The sequence below is a fragment of the Amaranthus tricolor genome, chromosome 2 (assembly GCF_026212465.1).
Source record: "Amaranthus tricolor cultivar Red isolate AtriRed21 chromosome 2, ASM2621246v1, whole genome shotgun sequence".
Lineage (NCBI taxonomy): Eukaryota > Viridiplantae > Streptophyta > Magnoliopsida > Caryophyllales > Amaranthaceae > Amaranthus > Amaranthus tricolor.
In genome coordinates this window covers 4,764,943-4,788,880 of record NC_080048.1, presented here as the reverse complement: position 1 = coordinate 4,788,880, position 23,938 = coordinate 4,764,943, and the positions used below count along the sequence as shown (strand labels likewise).

General features: G+C 33.2%; 2 protein-coding genes across 4 annotated transcripts; one reads left to right on the top strand and one right to left on the bottom strand.

The window, feature by feature from the left end:
• Positions 1-2,990: 2,990 nt before the first annotated feature.
• LOC130806602 (uncharacterized) lies at positions 2,991-6,018 on the top strand. 3 transcript variants are annotated; one of them, XM_057671744.1, is made up of 3 exons: positions 2,991-3,259; positions 3,520-3,552; positions 4,281-6,018. In XM_057671744.1, the coding sequence occupies exon 3, from the start codon at positions 4,283-4,285 to the stop codon at positions 5,825-5,827; it is 1,545 nt and encodes a 514-aa protein (XP_057527727.1). In that variant the 5' UTR covers positions 2,991-3,259; positions 3,520-3,552; positions 4,281-4,282; the 3' UTR covers positions 5,828-6,018. The 3 variants fall into 3 exon arrangements, with proteins under 3 accessions (XP_057527727.1, XP_057527728.1, XP_057527726.1); XM_057671745.1 differs by having other exon boundaries at positions 3,520-3,984; XM_057671743.1 differs by lacking the exon at positions 3,520-3,552.
• A 6,393-nt stretch (positions 6,019-12,411) lies between these two features.
• Positions 12,412-22,659, bottom strand: LOC130805908 (splicing factor SF3a60 homolog). The gene is made up of 12 exons (XM_057670744.1): positions 22,308-22,659; positions 22,105-22,218; positions 21,580-21,684; positions 17,954-18,096; positions 17,758-17,854; positions 16,468-16,629; positions 14,591-14,662; positions 14,220-14,378; positions 13,865-13,942; positions 13,592-13,720; positions 13,213-13,359; positions 12,412-12,826 (listed from the first exon to the last, which is right to left on the bottom strand). The coding sequence occupies exons 1-12, from the start codon at positions 22,479-22,481 to the stop codon at positions 12,680-12,682; spliced, it is 1,527 nt and encodes a 508-aa protein (XP_057526727.1). The 5' UTR covers positions 22,482-22,659; the 3' UTR covers positions 12,412-12,679.
• Positions 22,660-23,938: the final 1,279 nt, after the last annotated feature.

The window sequence follows — 23,938 nt, the reverse complement described above, 5'->3', positions numbered from 1 at the left end:
TATACAACTATATAAAACACCAATATTAGATAGTTTGACCACCTAACTATCTATTTGTTTATAAATAAACTAAAATCGTCCAACAAACTATTTTATCAAATATCCTTTAAAAATATGTGATGTTTTTATTTAATTACATATAAGAATAAATCCGAAATATATAAGAATGTTGCTAAACCGAATACACAAATAACAAAAATAATTAAGATGAAAACTAAAACTAGTAACAATAACCCTTGGCTTTGATTTCTAAAATTACAACATACAAAAAATAATAATTAAAAAAAAAGACAAATACTTTTAAGTATCGTAGGATATTACTTCAATCATACATTGCATTTTGATTCAACCTTTACACTTCCAATGATGTTTGCTCACATATATGGAGCAAGAAAACTCTTGGCCCTTTCTACCTCTTATGTGTTTGAACTCCTTTATAAGTGTATGCACACTTATTAATTGCCTCAACAAATTAAACTCTCAACATGAACTACTCTCACCCCTTAAATGAATAAATTCTAACATTTTTTTCACCTAAATGATGGTACTTCTCTTTCATTCTAGTTTCTCTATCTCTAAGATCTTTTTAAAAATTACAACAGCTCAAATGAAACATTTTCAAGTTTTCAAAAATATCATAAGGCATGGCTTCACAAAATGTAAGGTCTGACGATATGTGCTTGTTCGAGCACCACCTAACATAGCTTGATCATAACACGTGCTCTAGCCTCCAAGCTTGTTCAGAACAACCTCAACTCACTCGATCAATGTACTTGTTTGAGCACAACAACTTCTCGTTCGAGCATAGCATCCATGTAGCTTTTACCATGAGTCCATGCTCATGTGAGCAACTCATTTCACTTGAGTATAACTCTAAAGCATTATCCATGCTTTGCTTTGCTCGACTCCACTTGTATTGGATGAGATTGGCACTTAGAATTACAAACAAAGTTATTACACCCTTAAAATTTTCAATTTTTTGTTTACACTAAAGACTAATTTATGAATAAGCCTCAATCTTAAATCTTAAGTATCTCATATAACCTTATTACAAAGAAAGTTATTACACAAGATCTTAAGATCTTTACACTTATATATCTAAAGTCTCATATACGCTTATTAGCTTGTTAAGAAGTCTTAAGTGTTGGAATTTGAGTGTCAAATACATAACCCTAAGATCTTAAGGTAAAATAAATAAAAATGTAAAATGTGGAATTTGTAAGAGAAAAGAAGAAAAATTGATTCCTACTTCATATCTTTGTACTTAATTCTTCCTCTCACAGTTTTTTCTATTATGTGAAAACTTTTAAAATGCATTAAATAAATTTGGATCCCATATAGTAGCATCAAACTTTTATGAAACTCTAGTGGTAGCATTTTTGTAAGACTTTTTCACATGGTAGCTTTCAATTTATGCCCTATCTAACTGTCATAACATTTTTCGTTAAATTTTTGTCAATTTCCGTTTAATTCACCATTTTGACGTTTCTACCGTTATTAAGTGTTGATTGTTGTCTTTATAATTTTCCCTAAACCATTTTTATGCTCTCAAATGTTTAATTTACCGTTTAATTCATCAAAGCTCTTAAATGTTTAGGACAAATTATAAAGACAACAATCAACACTTAATAAGGGTAGAAACGTCAAAATGGTGAATTAAACGGAAATTGACAAGAATTTAACGGAAAATGCTACGGTAGTTAGATAAGGCATAAATTGGATGCTAATAAGATAAGATCTCCTTCATTACTTAGTTCATTTTTAAGACATTGTTTTTCTTACAATTTATTAAAGATAAAGTTTAATTTCACATAGAAGTCTCAAAGAAGGGAGACAAATAGAACAAATTTATTGGTTGTACTCTGCTCACATGGCAGATTAATTACATCATTATAATTTTCAATCAGTAAAAGAAAAGAAAATTAATAATTAAGGCAATTAATACTATATGTAATAAATAGATTTAAGGAAATATTATATTAATTAGAGTCAATCATCATATTATATCATATCATATCATACTTACTAATAATTTTGAAGAAAAATGACAAATGGCGAACCTCTCAGTGTCTTGCCATTTGTAATTATTTGATTGGATAAGAAATATATGCTGATAATAATCTTTCTATATTAGACAATGAATTTGATGGCATGTTAAATACATACATACTATTAATTTTGAAGAAAAATGACAAATGACAAACTGCTCATTGTCTTGCCAAAAATGACAAGTGACAAATGATTGGATGAGAAATATATGTGGATAATAATCTGTTCATATTAGACAATGAATTTGATGGCATGTTACTTTCAGAAAAAAAATATTTTTTTCATAAAAACAAACATATTATAAAGTAATATGTTTTTTTCCAAAAAGTAACACTATGTGAAAAATAACACCTTTTTTACTGTACTTGTTTTTTACTCCTTTTCGTTATGAATTTTTGATTCTATTTAGATTTTAGGGTTTTTATTTTGTACTTGTTTTTATTCTCAATTTCATTTCTGTGTTGTTGACTTGCTGTTATCCATAGCTTGCAGGTTAGCATTTTCTAAATATCTTGTTTGCGCATATCCCACAAACCCATTTTGTTCGTTCTATTTAGGGTTTTTACTTTTTTTAAGTTGATTATTTGTTTTTTTATGTTGATTAATTGTTTCTTTAAGCTGATTGTGTTCATAATAACTTGCAAAGAAGACTCAAATTTGACAAATTCGAAGAGACTTTTTTAGACCTATTAAGGACCCTAAGTCTATTATATTCCGAGGGTATAAGACTGAGTGAAAATTTTAAACCCTTAAAGTTCAACTCCGAATCTGAATCTCTTAAAAATAAAAGGGTTCAAATTCAAGTACAAGTGAACCCACAATAAACCCGTTTTATGAGCATCCCTAAATTGCAACCCAAAAAATTTGTGCCCTTAAAAATATTCACTGGTCCCGTCAAAAATAATAAACATATAACTATATAAGCGTCGTTCTCTTAATATCAAATCTTTCATCAACTATCCTCCTTCCCTCTCTCTAAAAAGATAAAACCCTACAAAATCAAAAGCTAAAACTGCCGCCACACCACAGCTCTGCCGCCGCAAGCCGAACCACTGCAATTGCTGTCTGCCACCTACTGCCACAACGCCTGCCGCCTCTCTGGTGGCTGTGTCGGTGTCGCTCGCAGTCGCTGCCGCTCGCAGTCGCTGCCGCCTGCCTATTATACTCACAAAACAAAAACCCTAAAAATCAGAACTTTGATTTTTTAAAGGTACTTTCACTCTTAATTTTAATCTTAATCTTCATGTACTATATTTAATCTTATCTTAATCGTAAATTCTTAATCTTGATGTTCAAAGGTTTAATTTTAATCTTATACACGATTTTGAATTTTGTTAGAATGTTATTTTTTGATTTTTTTGTTTATGTTCTATCTTGTTATTTTAAATTGTTGTCAATTTAACCCATGGCTATTTAATTTCTCTCTTACATTCCCGAATCGACTCACTTACTCTCAAAATGCTACCGCAGCCGCTGAATCGGCCATCAATTCATACGTTTCTGGTTAGGCAATACTCATTTTCTGATTTATTGCTTCTCTCCCATACTTTCTTATTTCTTAGGTAAATGATTTCTTTGTAGATTTTAGATCTGAATCCTTAAACCTAATTTGAGAATTCATACATTCGTCTTGACTATAAATAAACTCTTGTATATTGTTGAGCTGAAGCGGCCTGTTTCTGTATACTTTGATTGTTTAATGTTTAAAATATGTGATCAGTGAATTGAGGTGGAGTAATAGTCAATTGTTTAATATTTCTGAATGTGGTGAATACTATTATAACATTAGTATTTTAGTTGTTAATTTTATAAACGAAACTATTTTGAAATTTTGTCTATTTATTGGTGCTCCATGGGACTCTGAACCGTGGATCCGCCACTACTCTGTCAAGGCCTCCGATGTGAATTTGCCTAAGAAAAAATGAAGAGAGTTGGGTAATATTACTTTTTCCTTGATTTTTTCTTTTTGTTGAATTTCTTCTCAATTTTGAATTAAGATTTCCGATCTTAATTATGAATTTTCCCATGTTTTTTATATTCTAATTTTCCTCTCAAAACAAGATTTTTGATCATTCTATTTTCGCTTAATTTTTGACATTTGAGTTTTTTATTCTAAAGTGAATTGAAAACATTTGTTTGAGTTGTAGTTCTAGTTGCTTTGCTACTTATTGATGCGTGTTAGCGTTGTTTTGATATATTGATTATCGATTTGCTTTTGTGGTCCTCTGCAGCAATGTCTCAAGAAGCTGGTATGTTTGTTGTGCAACAAACAATTGGAAGTGTTCTATGCTGCAAATGTGGTGTTTCTATGCAACCAAATGCTGCCAATATGTGTGTGAGATGTTTGAGGTCAGAAGTTGACATCACAGAAGGCTTGTTGAAGCATGTGACAATCTTATTTTGTCCTGAATGTGAGACTTACTTGCAGCCTCCAAAGACTCGCATCAAGGCGCAGTTAGAATCAAGGGAACTACTAACATTCTGCCTTAAGAAACTGAATTTGGATAAAGCCAAAGTTACATTGGTGAATGCTGAGTTTTTGTGGACTGAACCCCACTCTAAAAGAATCAAGGTTAAACTGAGAATTCAGAAAGAAGTCCTTCATGGGGCGATTTTAGAGCAAGCTTATATGGTCGAATATGTTGTGCATCATCAGATGTGTGACTACTGTAATAGGCTGCAGGCAAACCCAGATCAGTGGGTAGCATCAGTTCAACTCCGGCAGCATGTTCCACATAGGAGGACTTTCTTTTTCCTGGAACAACTTATTCTTAAGCATGATGCTGCGAACCAGGCTATCAGAATTAAGCAAATGGAGCATGGAATTGATTTTTTCTTCTCCAACAGGAGTCAAGGGGTGAAATTTTTAGAGTTCGTTGGTAAAGTTGTTCCCATCAGAAGTCGTAGTGACAAAGAGCTTGTGTCTCAGGATTCTAAGAGCAATACTTACAACTATAAACACACTTTTTCTGTTGAAATTTGCCCCATCTGTCGTGAAGACCTTGTATGTCTTCCTCCTAAAGTTGCCATTGGTCTGGGAAATTTGGGTCCTCTCGTGATTTGCACAAAAGTGAGCAATAATATAATGTTGATTGATCCAAACACATTGAGATATTGTTTCTTGGATGCTGACCAGTATTGGAGGTCACCCTTTAGGTGTTTGCTTTCTAGTAGGCGGCTGGTGGAATACATTGTGCTAGACATCGATAACGTATCTAGTGAAGTTAATGTTGCTGGTTCTAGGTATGCTTTGGCTGATGCCCAAGTTGCTCGTTTGTCGGATTTTGGAAAGAATGATACGATATTCCACATTAGGACACACTTGGGGCATCTTTTAAGTCCTGGGGATAATGCCCTTGGTTATGATCTTTATGGGGCTAATCTTAATGATTCTGAATTGGACAAATATAGAGGCCTTGTACTTCCTGAAGTTATTTTGGTAAAGAAGAGCTACGAAGAGAAGCGCCAACGAAAGCGTGGCAAGCCCCGTGCTTGGAAGCTCAAGAATCTTAATATGGAGGTTGATGATGTTACCAAAGGTAAGGTAAACCAATATAAGGTGGATAACGAGTATGAAGAGTTCTTGAGAGACTTGGAGGAGAATCCCGAATTGAGGTTCAATGTTTCATTGTACCGTAACAAGGAATATCAACCATCTGAATCAGCTTCGATGACTGATGGTGATGAGTTGCCTTCTATACCTCTAGACGAGTTGCTAGCTGATCTTGATATAAGTGATGAAGATGATGAAACAAATGGTAGTAACATGAAGGAGTGATGACCTCCTGCAGAACTCCGTAAAGTTTTTTACAATACTTTTGTGAAACCCTCTCCATTTTTCTTCTAATTTTAATTTTGCTTTTTAGAGTATGCATCCTTCTAAATACAAAGCTTGCTTTTATTGTAAACCCATAATCTGCAGTATATTCCATTCAGAAATAGATTTATTCTATTACATTGAATCATGAATTGATCTGTTTTCTTCCTTATTTGAGTTCTTGTTTTGTTTAGTACTACCTCCTATTCAGCCTAAATGTCCCATTTGATTTTTGGCATTATTTACTTATCACTCTTAATTTGTATTTTACTGTTAATCTATAAGTTAAAACATAGTCATGTGGGATCTTGTTTGATTCGTTTCAATATAAGGATTATTAATATCAATTTTTTATAATTTTTAATTAAGAATAATTTAAGATATTAAGGGTTAATATATTGCCTCGACAAGTGTGAAAAGTCAAATGGGACATTTAGGCTGAATAGGAGGGAGTATTAAATTATAATATGATGATATGTGATATCGACTTTGCTGAAAGCAATTGGTTAAGAATTGGAGGGAGGTTTGCTTGTGAATCATCTCATAAACAGCATAACAAATCTGTACAGAATAAGTAATTACAAACTAATTTAAATCTATATTTTTAGAAAAAGATGTTAACTTTATTAAGAAAGGTAAATTGAAGACTCCAAGGATGTTAGTTACTAGAAAAAAAAATTGATGTGTTTATGACCGCTAGAAGCCTATTTATATTACTCTATCCAAGCAAGTAGTCCCATTTATTTTTTTGTCACTTTTCACTTTTCATCCTTAATTTGTACTTCCTCCGATTTTTATTACTTGCACCCAAACCCAATTTAACACTTTATTATTCTATGGTGTTTTATATATTGCGGCTATTACACGAGAAAAAAAACTTAGTCATGTAGGATCTTGTTTTATTTGTCTCGTTGCATATTTTTATAATATCAAAGTTTTATAATTTTAGTTGTGTATGACCTAGATAAAATAATCCGACAAACGCATTTGACTTCTTAAAAGTTGTCTGGGTGCTAATAAAAAAATCAAAAGAAGTATTTTGTTCTTAATCTATAAGTTAAAACATAGTTATATGAGATCTTGTTTGATTCGTCTCAATGCAAGGTTTATTAATATCAACTTTATAATTTTTAATTAAGAACAATTAGAAATATTAAGAGAATGTTACCTCGACAAGTGTGCAAAACTAAATGAGACTATTAGCTTGCATAAGAGGAAGTATAATTTAGTTACAAAAAAGTTAGAAGAAAATATAAAAGATAAATCTCCTAGTCAGATTTGTATATCCAATCGGGTATTTATGTTGTGAATTTATAAAGAAGTGACATTTTAGAATTTCAGCCGGAGTCATAAATACCCAACCAAGTATGGAGCTGGATACACAACGGGTTACTGGATACTCAACCGAACCCAGAACCACCAATCCTGGCCTGAGCTCAAGGCCCGTTCACAAGTATATAACCATGTTTAAGCCTATGTGGAATGTTTTTGGACGTAAATATGTTACTTATGATACTTATGTTTTTATGTATTTCAAGAGAAAAGATTTGGAAAGGCAAGAAAAAAAAGGAAAATATGTTACTTATGATCATGGTTTTGATGTGTTTGATATGTGTAAATTATTAAATGATGGCTTGAATGTTGAGATTAGGGAATTAATTGAAGATATGCATAATGATGAGTTTTTGGACCTACCAATCAATCGAGCAAAATATGAAGCTTCTTCAAATCGTTGGGTCTATTCACTTACGATGTTTCAAATTTACAGTCTTAAGAGTTAAGACCAAACCCTCGTTCTTTTTTTGCACCAAGGGAAGATGATAATGCGCATGAGGCTAGTTTCCTTTTTGGCACCAGATCGAGCAACTATGAAACTTCTGAATTAGTTGGCTCTATTCACTTACGTAAAAGAGATGGTTAATTTCTTCCATTTGTCTCAAATTTACAGTCTTAAGACCAAACTTCGTCCTTTTTCGCACCAAGGGAAGATGATGATATTCACGAAGCAAGTTTGCTTGAATATCATATACCCAAATCACAAAGTCAACTACCATTCCCCTCCACCAATAAGTCTAATATGAATATCCCTTGTGGTGGTATAGATGTATGTTGGAGTTTTGGTGTGACTTTGAGTACACTAATGGTGTATGATGAGTTTGCTGTTGTGTGGATGTGTGTATGTGTGTGTATGATGATGTGGGAGTCATTTTGAAGTCTCTGATGAGCCGCTCGACCCACTTGAAGCATGCTCGACCCGAGCCAGTTGGCTCGACCAAGTCAGCAGCTATTCTGATCTGTCACTCAACCGAAAAACAAGCTGCTCGACCAAGGCCATTTCGCTCGACCGGTCGAGCGGGAGTCCAGAAAGCACTCTGTTTTCTTGTACGATAAGTTTTACGGGAATGTTTTAGTGTGGGCCTTTACCCAATCATTTGTACACGGCTACTACTATAAATAGGAGCCTCATACACTCATTTTTAAAGGAATTCTTAACCCTAGCCAAACACAAACCTATCTCCTTTATCTTCTCCAAGTGTAATACTCCATTGTAAGAGTTCTTGAGAACTCCATTGTTATTCACATAATCAAGCAAGCTAACCATCACCGAGGACGTAGCCCACATTGGGGTGAACCTCGTAAATCTTGTGTTTTTTGTTTTGCTTTCTTTCTTATTGTTTCTCATTGTTTATTATTGAAGATTGTTGTTTACTTGCATTTAACACCCTTGCATTTAACACCCTTGTCATTAATCTTGGGTGTTTTCTAGAAATAAAGTTTGAAACTTTAGGCCCTTATGTGTTGGTTTTATCAATGTAAATAAGGTTAATGAGTCAAATGATCATGTACATTACCATGTTAGGTCTTATGTTTAAGAGTCTCATGTTAATATGCCTAATGCTCATGACTCCTTGTGTTACTCCTAGGTGTTCAACGGGGCGGATCGGGTCACATTTTAACTGGTCATTAGCGAGTCGAGTTAATAACGGGGCAGATCATTAACGGACCTTGGTGTAAAGGGTTGGGTCGGATAACTATAAGAAACAAATTGAGAAAAAAATTTACCACTTTTTTTTTATATTTTTAAATGATATTATTATATACGTAAATGGGTCGATCCAACGGGCCATAAAGTAAAAAAAAAAAAGTTTTATGAACTTTTAAAAATTGGGTCAAAGTGGGTCGGATCTAAACGGATTTTGACCCGCCCCACCCCGTTTAGCATTTGACATAACCCGACCCGATCCGTTGAACACCTCTAGTTACTGCACCGTTTCATGATAAACCTATGGTGCAGATGCCTTGTGTACCTCCCACTATTGAGTTTCTTACCTCTAGGCAGACTACCTTGAAGTGCAGTGTGATGAGTCTCATGTACGTACTTGTATTTCTTCTGAGAAATCTCTTGAAACAGTGTCTTGTGATCAATTTTGATGTACCTCTTGTGGATATGATTGCAGCTCATGGTATTGCCCTCGGCCATTCTTTTGTGTCTATGTGCATTTGTGTCTTGTTTTTCCATTCGAATTCCTATTTTCACCTGTAGTTAGATTTGTCATTGGCTTTTCATCTTATAATTTAGCCAAAATTTAATGGGAGTGAGTTTTAACTCCTCAGTAGTTTGTCGTATTACTTACTAGTTAGATCGAGCTCCAAAATCTTGAAAGAATATGTGGGAGGCAACCCGTAATGTTATTTTGATTCTGATCTTTTTTAAACGTAGTATGCTTGTTTTTGGTTGCAAGAATTCATTTTAGTATGTGTCGAGTGACTTTAGTTGAGAGCTGACACGGATTATATAATTTGTGAAGTAAGTTTTCTTTATTTTTAGTTTTCATGTCATTTCAGCATAAATGTTGAGCTCTCAGTGTTGTCGCGCATACCGACATAATGCTTTAAGAAATTGACATCATTAGTTGTTATTTGTGTTCATGGACTTATGTTCAAAATTTCACGTCATTCCGATATTTCTATTAGATTTGGCGTAAGTTTTTCAGTTTATGGTCGTTTTGGCTTTGATACCACGCATCTATCTATTTATCAATGCATTGGCGTGTATGGTCTGCATTCCCACATACTCCATTTATATTGGAGTATTTTCATAGGATCATTTGAACTTGATTTCTTGTTGCTTAATCCAACATCTCCCCGCAAACAGAAAAAAGCCATCAGTCCTTGATTTGTTTTGTTATAAAAGCTTGCCTTGTGCGCCATATGTTTTACGTAGGTATTGGAAACGCTGACGACTTTGTTGAGAGTACTTCAAACACCAGCATGTTCGATAGTAAGAGGCGACATATTATGATTGCATTTGATATGAGGTACTAGAAAGATATCCATTGTGTAACCCGACATGAGGTTATTTAGTGCCCACAATGTTATTCTGTTTAGATGTGTTGGATTTATCATGGCGAAAATGGTGCTGGGGGAACTCATCGATCCATTAATCTTTGCTGAGTTCAAATCATTTCTTACTAAGGTACTTTTTACCCCTTTTAAGTTCTCCATGTTAAATACTCCATTATATATTTTTGGAAAATTCCACGTGATAACCTCTAATTTTTTTTATAATTATTTGTATGTGGTATTAAATTTGATGTAAGCTTAAACTTGGAGTGATTGAAGTCTGTGTTTTCAGCGTAGCAGACTCTCCTAATGGGGATGCTGAATCCTCATTCGAAGCCCAAGGTGTTTCTGCTCGGTGTTCTCTGACGGAGCACTTTCTAGATTATTTTATTATGTGAACATCATATCATGTGTCTATTCTCGATACATAGTTCTTTGGTTTCAGATTATAATTTACCATATTAAGATTACACGTTAAATTGTGTGCACTTCATATGCATGTGAAGTTGCAGATGATGTCTGCTATTAAGGATCAATTTAAAACAACCTCTTTGTTTTTACAAGGGTAATATACTAATATTATCCTACATTCGACCCCCTAATCAATTCATGCCTATGTGAGAGCCAATGGCCTTTAAATAATGGAATCTTGTCTAAAAATAGTAGTTACGTTAAGATGTCTAAAAAAGGTTGTCACATTTCGTAATTCTAGTTTGCAATTAGTTTTGTGATTATATGGGTCCTCAACTATATTGAATTACGTGGGAAGTATAAGATCGTCTAAATACATAGAGAGCCTTTAAGTGAAATATTGCCATATTGTTGTGACGGCTAAGGGCATGTTTGTATTAATTCTGGATGGAGAAAAGATATACCCCTCTTATTCTTATTAAATATCACAATTGTTTTTTTGCGCTATTTATCAATCACTTTTAGTTTTTATTTTATTCTTAATTTATAAATTAAAACATATTAAAGTGAAATTTTGTTTGATTTGACTCAATGTAAACTTTGTTAATATAATAATATCAACTTTTTATAAATTTCAACCAAACACAATAGAGATATTTAGAATTAAAATAGTACATCGATAAGTGTGTAAAACTAAATGGGACATTTTGATTAAAATAGGGGGGAGTATTTACCATTCTCCAAAACTATCTTTTTGATTAGTATTGCTCAACATCAAGCTCGTGATATGTAAAGGCTTTTCTTGCAGAATTGGTTAGAGTTGTTACCGGGCAAATGGCGTTTACTCTACTGCACAGGTCGACACATAGGATTGACTTTTCGGCAACCTGCTAACCGAGCTCTTATCGGTGATGTACACTTAACGATTGAAAAAAGAACAAACCCGAAGACGACATTTTTGTTTACTTCCGTTATTGCCTTCATTGTTATTCTTGGTCAAGATTGGCCTCATGACAAGAATGGTACTTCTGGTTCTCTAAAAGTAACATCTCCATTCAGATTACGCGCGGGTAGGCGGCTGTATATCAAGGAAAGGAATCCAAAATTATCATTGCCTACATCTTCCAGCACAACCTCCGTAATCAAGATTTTATCAGGGAGAAAATGGAAAAATGTTTTCCCTAATAGAGAGATCCCGTCAAACCTTCTGGTAGCCAAACTTGTATCTAGTGATATCGAAATGACGATGTATCAAAATTGCAATTACCATCAACTACATCAAATTCAATTGTATCTCAAAACTACAACAAATTGAAAAACTCCGTCGCAGAAGGATGTATCAAATAGTGATGTGGAAGATGATATTCAAAATTGTCAGATCTCATACACAACGATCGTAATTTTATTAATTTTAAATATATATGGTTAAAATTGTTATGTAGTTACTAATTTTTGTCACTAATGTAGATGTAAGTCTATTAATAAATCATGTATTATTCAAGAAAAAAGATTGATAAACACTAAAATATTGTATTAAATCAAGAATTGAATTAGGAGGTTTTCTTTTACAAATTATAGAGGAAACTAGTAATAAAGCATTGCCACTTACTAGATAACAAATTCCAAATACTAAAGCCTGAAAAAGGAAGTGAAAAACAAAGCCGAGAGCCCGAGACCTTGTCCGAAGAGAGTGATAATCTTTGTTAACTTTAACGTCGTAAATTGGAAATTTTTTTGCTATGACCTTAATTTTTAAGGTGTGCCTTTTCACTGAAAAATGTTCAGAAGACTGCACAAAAACAGGTTTATCCATTGAATCAGCACAAAAGCTATTACTTAGCACAAAGTTTCACTGTTGTCCAACGATATTTGGATCACTATAACTAGAATTCCGAAGGCTAACTCTTTTGAGATCTGATGACAGTGTCTCAATTATGGTTCTTTTACATTTTGAACAATTACTAAGCTCAATCAATTTCTAACACCTTCGAACGATCAACAAGACAGGTTACTGAGCCCTAAAAGATTTCAAAAATTTGCACAAATAGCACCTCTCCTTTAAATCAACCCCTGGCGCTGTAGATCGGTAAACGTCTTCTTATTATAGATGTTTCCCTCCTGGTCTTCATATTCCTCTTCAAGGTCGGGTCGCCACTTGTTCAATCCTTGTCTCTGTTGAATTTTCTCCCAGAGATTCTTAGCATCCTGCAAAGCAAATTGAACACAAATCAGGCACTTTACAATAGAAGAGAGTAGTTCCATTGAAATTTATGGAAGTTGGAGCCAGAAAAAACTAGAAAGTGTGAACGTTGTGTAGCTGATTTAGTATACTTTGCACTTTACAATAGAAGACAGCAGTTCCATTGAGATTCTTAGCTTATGTTATTCTTGATATATTCAATCCTCCAAGTTAACTAGAACTAATTTTGTTTCACGCCAGCTACCTCGTTGAGGTTGCCACAATCTCAATCCATTTCGGTCAGCCTAAACCAAGTGTTCTATAGCCTTTTATTTGGATAATCATTATTCAATGCCACTCATCAAGTTTCACAATAATGTCCCCAGTAAGTTGGTAATATATAGAATCATACCTGAATAGAAGTAATTTCATTGAAGTTCTTTGTGTTTGGAATACCAAGACAGCGCATTCCATGTTGGTGACGCCATTCTTTAAAATGCCTCTCAAAAGCTCTACGACCCCAGTAACTATGGTTCCCACAAATTTCACACTTGAACTCCTGAAACGAACATCAGAAAATAAGAACTTCAGGAAGCCCCATATACAACGGGTGGTAATTTTTACAAAATATCAGCATGCAACTTTAAACTTCAACAAATAAACGTCAAAACAAAATCAATGATATGACCTACAAATCTCAAGATTCCAAGACAAAGGAATAATATGAAGCCATAGAACACTCATGAGCTAAAAGCTAATTCCTATTAACAATTACATGAATGAAAGTATACCTGTCCAAGACCATGGAGCTTATACAACCAATACGGTATAGGCTTCCCATCCCAACCAAGAGGCAACTTAAGAGGATTGTATATTGGTTGGTCTTCTTCGTCACTTTCAGTATCACCTTGTACATCTTCCTGCAAGATTCATAAACACATAGGAATAAACGAAAACAACAACAAACATTGTTGACTGTAGCACCCAGCTACAAGTCCATAACCAAATAGCATTTTAAAGCATAGGATAAGTATACACATAATATGTAAACACAAAGAAATCACCTCTTCCTGCTCCTGTTGTAACTCCTCCCAGGTCATCCCCTGTTTCTTCACTGCGTTTTCTTTGGTTCGGATTATGATCTGGAGATAATCAGCACAAAAAAAAAAACAAAAAAAAACAATGAAAAATAGGGACCATCAGCCACCAGGCTCACAAACCAAAAAAGCAATAAACCAAGTAAATGAAATCAATGTTTATTTACAAAAGATGTATGACATGTAAAGCACAATGTTTTTTTTATAACCCAGGTATATGGGCCAACTTGCGTGCACCAAATATTCCATGTAAAGCACAATGCTGAATACTACATCCAAGCTTTTGCCCAGAGAAGTTAACAGAATGTAGCTACAAGCTGACCTCTTCAAGAAGTTCACTGAGCTTTTTGATTTTGGCCTCTACTAAAGCTAGTTCCTTGACATCTTGCTTCTGAAATTGCACATTACCATTGCCATTCTGTTCTAAACCACGTGGAGGTTTAGCAAAGTGCTTTTTATCCAACTTTTCAAGAGGAGTGCTCTGCAAATATGGACAAGAAGGCCATCAAAAAATTGTCATTTAAATATGAATAACATGCCATAAAATTTATTAATAAACAATAGAATAGCAATACAGCATATTCTATAATCACACCCTGAAAAGCCCAAAAATGTTAAAATTTCAAGGGCTCAGTTTATTGAATCAAACATAATTTTTTGTTTCCTACTACTCAGATATTTTTTAGAAAGTACCTTAGTGAGGAATAGCCTCTCTGCTCTCTGTAGAACAGTTCCACCTGTCTTGAGTCCAAGAGCAGCCAAGGCCTGACGTGTAATAACAAAATCGAACATTAGGATTGGGATACAAACAAACAATCTAATAAAAAACAGCAAGCATCAATAAAGAATAAAAAATGAAGAACAAACCAATGTAACCAGAAAGGAAATATGAGACTGGGAGAGGAAACGGAAATGGAAATGAGAAATGTTAATTTAGAGTTTTGGGAGCGTATCATATTTTAATCAGATGTAGACTGAAAGCTTTTTTAGTAGAACATTAATCTTGATTTAGGTGAAAGAAATTTCCAAAACGTTAATCTAGAGTCTCAGGGATGAAGAAGTTTGTGGTATTCAATAACTAGGGAAAAAACATGTCATATGAAGAAAGGAACTCATGGAATATGCCAAAAGACAAATACCGCGCATTGTCAAGTAAACAAAATTCACAGAACAACATTTAGAATGAAGTTGATGAATGCCCCTTCTCTTTGATAATCAAATTTGAATCTTAGCAATATACTTCCTCTGGTATATTGTTATACTTCTTGTTTTCAGACTATTCCATGCCCTATTTGACCCATAATATCTTTAATTGTGCATAATTAAAATTTTTAAGTTGATATCTTGTAAATATGCATTGAGATGCATCAAACAAGATCCAAATGACAATGTTTTTCCTTGCATATAAGAACAAGAAATAAGTTAATATTGCTTGATGTATACTCCCTCCATCCCATGGAATTTGCTATATATTCCCTTTTAATTCGTCACATGCCGTTTGCTACAATTTTTATTTTAGTTAAGACCAAGGGGTAAAGTTACTATAGACAAAAATTACATGTCATCTCATGTGATATATATTCATATCAGACTTGAGCTAAGACTTAGTTACAATAGCAAATATAACTAAAACAAAACATAAGAAAATTGTTGCTAAGAAAACTTAAACCTTTAAATCAATGCTATATCAAGGCTCTTTTTAACATTAAACCACCAACCTTCTACTACTTATGTAACAAATTATAATAAAAAAATTGCAGTGGCCGAACTAAAAATAAGCTGCAAAAGTGGACTGCCAGCTCCTCATGTGGTTTCGCCACTGGCTATGACTTTACACCATCTATAATTCTCATCCACATCATTATCTTATCTTTTCATTCCATCTACACATATCAAATATTTCATCTTATTCAACATAAAACCAAACAAAAATTAATACAATAACTTAATGTATTTGTTGCAATTTCCATGGAACGGAGTAGTAATTCTTATACAAGTGTAGCAACAATAACAGAGGTAGTATCAAACATTCTATTTGCTAAGAGTACACACATTAAATAGCAAAAGAATGGATCTATTCATCCCAAAAGACAACTAGCACAAAAAGCAATAGCCATCTAATTAAAGAACACCTAGATACTAGTCCACTTCAAAATAAACTTTGAAAATATATCAAGCACGATTGCATGCATGAACCAGATTAGCAGTGGTGAACAACATCTCAACATTTCGCCAGTTATAACTACCTTTTGATTACTCGACTTAGTGGATTCTAGAATCTTTGGTGAAGTACTACCTCAAATACCTCCATAGAATTCCAGAGGAATGTTTTCCATTTTAAGCAAGGTGAGTTAGTTTATTTTGCGAACTACTGCTTTCAGTCAACTTTATCTTATAATTAACAAACTTCAATTTCTTATACCAACTACAACCTTTTTAACAAAATCAAAACGAAAAAAATCTGCTAGAATTCGACAGAAGTTAGTAACTCACTGTATTATTAAAAGGTTGTAATAGGCTAATAGGCAGAAATTCCTAAACAAAATACATGGCTTGAAAAAATGACTAACCTCTTTCAACTTCTCAGGCCCCACTTCCATAAGCTCTTCCACTGTACTATAATAATCAAGATCAATAATGTTATCCTGAGAAACATGTCCATTCTCTCGTCCCTCATTCTTCCATCCCTCTACTTCTCCATTCTCCCATTGCTCTTCAAATTCAGCTACTACCTGATAAAACACAGATGCATGCTGAATCAGTAACAAGTAAACCAAGCATTACCAGCAGTAAACAAAATTAGTTGAGCTATAATCAGCAGACTGTAATGTCCCCTACATCCAGGTTATAATTTTTTTTCAGTATATAATTATTAATTTGCAAAGAGATTTGAAGAGTGAAAAGGTGGACCGATAAAAAGCTAGAGAAAACTTTAAATAAGAAAAAAGAAACTTACCAAAAGATTATATTCCCTCTGTTCCAGATTAGTAGCTATATATTCCTAATTGGGTCGTACTAAATAGTTGCAACACATTCTTTTATAATAAACTTTTACCTATTAAATCTTTTAATCTTACATGATAGAATCTATTTAATCCTATTTTAATACATTTACGATATTTAATTTATTCAATAAACCTATTGTAGTGCATTTCAACTATCCAACCCTAAGTATTTTTTTCCATTCTTAAATTCCCAAAAAAAGTACCATGCCTACGTAACAACTAATATGGGAAGGAAAGAATACAATTTATTAAGGGATATGCAAATAAGGGGCAAACATACAGCTGTTATGGAATAGAAGAGGTAGCATAAATGATTCTTTAGAACCAATCTGCAAAGAGTTTTTTACTATATATAATAAGAGGCATACTAAAACAAATGAGGCATTACTATGATAGAGGTACAAAAGTAAATGATACAGAAAAGTTACGATCCAATAAAACTCCAATTTTTCAGAATGGCTCTCAATCAATTATATTTAATAGCACTTGATTTTCTGAAGCTGTTACAGAAAGCATCATGCTACTGGCCCAAAACAATATGCACATTGTCACATGATTCACTAATCTCCTTACGTATCATGAATCAGAAAGTGAATTATGGCCAGTTTTGGGATTTTTTAAGGTTATTTGGGCGAATCGTGAATTCAAAAAACGAATTAATTGTCAAATTATGTTGGACTATGAATAACGATAAGGCTACAAACTCTCTCCTAAATCAAAATTTAAAAAATGTGTATAAAACAATGCATCAGTAGATAAAATTGTTGCACACTTCCTCCATCCATACATATATCATTCAAAAATGGTGTTAGGCCAATAACATAATATGTTTGATCAAAAAGACGAGGATCTAACCTTCGAGAAAATTCTATCCAGGTCTTGTAAAGGCTCAGTTCTCTCTAAGAAAAAGATCAGATACTCCAGAAGCTCAGTAATATACTCCCTGTACTGCCTGCAAGAGCACCAAGCAAATGAAAACAAATAAGCACTTGTACTCAAAAGTTGTGGACATAACAATCACAAAAAGATAAAGAATAGAGAAGGGATTTACCTAGTCATCTTTCGTTTGCGAGGAATCTTGTGTAGCTGTGAGAATACCTCCACGTAAGCCGTGTATTCCATTGGTTCGCCAAATTTTGAATTAACATACCTATTGTAGAATTCATGCAGATCTAAGTATCGGCCAAATCCTTCCTGAAATTTCAAAAGTGTCGTGGTAAAGTTGTATTGTGAACAGTTAATGCAAGTATAGTTGTTGCAGACTACCGTCTAAACATTCAATGCAGTGCAGAATTCAGGTGACTATTCAGGCAAGATACACACAACAAATTCAATTAGAACCAACAATACCAAGTACCCAACATTTTATTACCCTAATACTTCTACGGGGCTCCCGCTTAGACATGGTTTGGAGGGTCAAATGTATACAGCTACAACTCATATTGAAATTGATATCTCACCCTATCACCAATGAGAGAACGAAAAAATAATTATCTTAAACATCTTTGCATTTTTAAAATTGTAATATCTCACCCATTGTTTCTTGGAACGCAACCGAGTGGAGAAACATTGCTTATAGTGTATTAGAAATGGGGAGTATCAGGTGAAAACAACGAAAGTGGCAAAAGCTAAAAACCAAACAGTTATACATGTTCTGACAAAAGATATACATATTATCTTAAAGGGTGCACATATTTTGGTGAAGGAAAAAGTTTATGGTATTTATAGAAATGTCACTCGAATATGTACATCTTTTTAAGTATGTATATACACCTTTTAGCAAATGCCCAATTACAAAAAAATTTCCACCAAATATGTGCATCTTTTATGCTTGTATGTACACTTGTTTTCTATTTCCACCACTTTAATTGATATTTACATGATTCAAATTCTCTCCCACTCTCTCACTACATATATATAGAGAGTCAAGTTTGGGTGAGAACCGTGAGAACCATAATCTCTTCAAACCAACACTTTTCTTTTAAAAAGTACCACCTTTTTATGTAAAAAAACACTTTTTTATTAATTTGTTAGTTTTTTTCTGGAATTCTTTTGGAAAAAAAATATTGTCGGAAAAAGTAAAATTTTTCTGCCAATAACACCTTTTGTGTAAAAAGTAACACTTTTTTTAACATGTTTGACAATTTTTTTTCTTCCTGATATTTCTATTTTGAGGAAAAAATTGTCTAGAAAGTAACAACTTTTTGTCTAAAAATAACACATTTTCATGTAAAAAGTAACACTTTTGGATAGATTTTTTCTTTTTTCTTTTTCTCTGAATTTTTTCTTAAAAGACACAGTTTTTGTCAAAAAGTAACATGGTTCTCACGGTTCACATATAAGCTTGGTTCACCTGAACTACTTCATTTGTTTTTAAAGGAGGATCTATATTCAGATCTGGATTCGTGGGTCCAATTTGTCCTTATCAATAACACTCCCCAACTTCATACATTAGAAAACATGAACATTTTTTGGACGTATCTAACCACACGATGAATGATCTTTGACATTTTTTCCTTTACAGTTGGTAAGTCGCAACCACACTTGATTATAGAAATCGTCAAAAGGAGGATCTTCTATATTTCTATTAATATCCTATACAAGGGGACCAGTGGGGTCGAAACCCCAAACGACGTTCAGTTTCGCATTAATCTTGCGAAAGACAGTGTTAAACAAGCAAAAGCAAACAAATATAGTGGACTCATGTTCTCCATCACTCTCCTCAACTTCATCAATATGAACAATAAACAAAAACTCATAAATTAGGCGGCGGAATGTGAAAACATTGGATTTTTTGGAAGATACTTGCCCCATCCTAGCCTCTCACATAAGAGGTCCACATCCTTGAGTGATTTCTAACTTGTGCTACATATGAACTTTGTGAAAACAATTTCTATGGCCGATATTCTATGAAATCATTTGCGCTCATCCTGATCAACTAAGTTGATATCCATATTCTTCCACAAAGTACTTGAAAAAGATGAAGGAGCAACAGGTGAAAGGTTTTGGAGCCCCTTTCTGGATCAATGATCAATGTCTTGATACTCAAGCAAGACAACCAAGTACACTTCAAACAATGAATCACAAACACCCTAAGCAAAACTTTCATTAATCTAACTTTGAAAATAAAGACTTCAAGAGTAAAAAGGGTAAAGAGGGAGAGCTTGACATCTTGAAGAATCTTAGTGCAAAAGATGAAAATAAAAGCCCAATTTCAAGGGCCCCCATTGAAGCTTGAATAAGTAAGACTTCAAATCTCGTATTAAAGCATAAGTCCAACAACTAAACCTAGAAAAAAGGTAAACTATAACATCAAATGCATGAATTTCCGAAGATACAGTTCACCAAGATTCCCTTACTCCTAACCCTAGTTAGTTTGGGCATAATTCACTTTTAAGTTATAAGAAAATTCAAAAGTCTCTTTCAAATTTGGTGAAAAATCTTAGAGGAAGACAATAGTTCTTCCCTGGATCACCAACTCAGCCTTCTTCAAAAGATATTGTAGATTGAAGGTTGAAATATCAATTATTCCTACACCTTAATGTTTCCTAACTGCTAGTAATCGTTTTTCTATGATCTTTCCATAATTTAGCATGCAATAACACTATAAATAATCATTCCTTTGAACTAAGTGTTCTTACCAATGTATTAAAATAAGTGGCATCTTATAACTATAAACATCATCTAAACACAAAACTCCACCATTAATAACAAAAACACACTCTCCAAGTTTGAAATTACTAAAAACAAAGAACTTACACCATACTTGAAACATCTTCATCAAAACAAATAAATAAATAGAAGTTAAAAAGCGTAGTCATATCAAGACCAAAGACGCTTGGCACAATGAGGCCTTATGTCAACAACAAAATCAAACGCAACGCCCATTCGCTTGGTTGTAAAGATGTGCAAGACAAATATACAAATTATTATAACTTTTCAATCCTGGCCTTCTTGATAGATGATGTCCAATTCAACGGTGTAACCAAAACATTTTACGGACAACAAAGCAGACTAGAAGGGAGTTTTAGAGCATGCTATACAAACTCTTTCAATAAATTTCAAAGCAACAAGGTTTAGCACTATTCCTGATGTCCATTGAACGGAAGCTACTATTTTATTGCATGAAAGTGAGAAGGTGCCAAGAAAGGAAGAAAGTTCGCAATTTGAAGCAAGACTAGCAACAACGCTTATCACCGCCCATAAGGTGATTGTATTGGTTTGTATATTACTTGGAATGTTAAAAGGGATTAGAAATAATTTTGATTCTAACAAAAACTACTTAAATCATAGATGGCTGTTTTTAGACAAACAACTAACTAAACGAAACTTGTACTAGATCGGCCCACTTGTAAGAACTTCAATGTTTGATGAAGATATGCAAGGGAACAGTCACTTGTAGGCTGTACGAAAATACTTTATTCTATATTCTCCTCTCACGTTCCCGTGATAACCTATTTCATTTGTTCTAATTTCAAGAAAAAATTCTTAATTCCTAGAAATAAAAGTCTCAACAGAGAACCTATCTATTCCCTTACATACTCAAGTGTAAGCATATCTAATAGGATGGGTTCATGCAATGAAAGAGATCATACATACTCTCCAGGATTTTTTGTTAACATTGTGCCAAATCAAGTAATAATTCTTTACAAAATGCAACACAAAAAGAAAATGTACCTCTCCACTGAAATCAAGCACAGGATCCTCCTTGAACATCTGCTCATATTCTTCCCCAGCATCAACGACACGGGCAGATGGATGCCGCCTGTGGTACTCCCGAATCTGCATAGTTTCACACTCTCAAAGTTTCTAATGGAAAACCAGATAATGACCAAGAACAACAAAGCAGATTTACCGCAACCTAGACAAGATAAGTGAACAGAAATCCCATACATAAACTACTTTTCTCTTCTTAAGTGTTTAAATCATGATCTAACTTCTGCCCTCTACTCCTAGCTACGATTTAAAATATATAAGCATTCTCCTTTTCTTATTAATTGCACCATCTATCACAAAATTAAGCGAGTTAGTTATAATAGTAGAGTAGCAAAGAAAAACAACCAACAAACCATTTATCAACTTCAGCTCCCTAACAATTCAACCATCACATCCAAAAATTCAAAAATTATGGACAACAAAATTGCAACGATCATTCCACCATAATCAACGCAAAGTCTAAACAATGGAAGAAAAAAAATATACCTCTTTCAATCTGTCATAAAATGCACTAAACACATTAGTACCAGTTGCAGTCTGTCCACCAAGTGCCGCAATTTCATCTTTTCGAGCATTATCCTTATCTTCATAAATCTCAACCTTCAAAATAAAACCCTAAAATGTAAAAAAAGTATCTTCCACGAATTAAAAAAAAACGCTTCAAATTGACAAAAAAGAGGGGAAATTACGAGCTTATCAGTGTTAGAGACGATGTGATCAATCATAAAACGAACACGATGGCTTTGATAAAGACGATCTTTAGAAGAAGCGGGTTCATTCTGAAACTCTTTAACAATTAAACGCTCTAATCTTTCGACTTCTTCATGAGAACCTCGAGTTACTTCAAGAAGTGTCGACGACATTTGTGTTGTTGTCTGGTTGGTTTGCCCTAAATTTGATTTCTAGGGTTTTTTGATTTGTCGGAGAATTGAGGATTTGAGTTGCAGGGGTTTTGTTCTTATTTTGTATTCTGGTGACGGTGAAAGAATGGAGGATGATTTTTATTTTGTCTGTGCAATGGAAGAACATAGCGACTTAATCCCTCCGTCCCCAAAGTTCATACTCATATAAATTAAGAAAAATAAATAACATTGGATAAAAAAATTTATTTAGAATAATTCAATCTTATTTTTTTCGCAATAATTTGACCCATTGATTAATCATGAATTATTCCAACTTTAGCGGTATTTACCAAAGTAAACTTAGGTAATCAGATGACCTACTATAGTAGTTAATTCACCAAAAAAGTAAATTGAAAATTAATTTAAAATTAGAAAAAAAAATTAAAAATTTACATTAAAAGGTCTAAATAATATAAAAAAAAAATTCGCATTTTTTAACATTCTTTTCGACACTTTATTTTAATTTATCTTTTTTTAAAAAAAATAAACTTGCTATAATAAATCATCCGGTTACCGGGTTTACTTTAGGACTATACCCCTCAAAGTTGGGATTATTCAAAGTTAATCAAGACTCAAGAGGGGATTATTGTAAGAAAATCATAAATAGGTTGAATTATTCTTGGTAATTTTTTCTATTAGATACATAAATTCTTATGAGAGACGGTTATTTTCTCATTGGATCGGCCCATAAAGAAAAAATGTAAAGTAAGAGTATGCATTAAGCCTCAATGAATTGCGCATGAAAGACGTATCTCAGAAAGACGGTCTGTCAGGAGACTGGCCGATTATTATACTCCCTTTGTTTCATAAAAAGGTTCTCATTTGTCATTTTAGTATGTTTTATTTGTTCTTCCCATAAAAAAACTTTGTATTTATGCATCACAAATTTTGGACAAAAATAACCTTATTCATCCTCATTTTAATATTTTTATAATACTTATAGTCCTAGCATATTTTCCACTAAATTCATATCAACTTTTTGATATTCCTTACGTTTCCTACATGTTTTCCACTAACTTTATAAAAATAATCTTTTATTAGTTGTGGTCCCCAGATTTTTTCACTAACTTTCTTTTAATATTTTTTTAATATTTATGGTCCCCACTTTTCTTCTATTTAATTTATTATTCAATAATTTATACGTTCCTTAATGAAATTCACACTAAGAATATTCACAAAAATAAGAAAAATAAAATCTGTTATATAGTGGATATATTATTTTATTGAATAATCAATTTGATGGAGAAAAAGTGGGGACCATAAATATAAAAAAATAAAATAAAGTTAGTGAAAAAATATAAGAATCACAACTCAAAAATTATAATCAATAACCGTGATTTGTAATTCACCACAAAAAAAGAGAAAAAGAATAATATTAAAATAAACAAAATCAAAAAAGATAAATTAAAATAACAAAA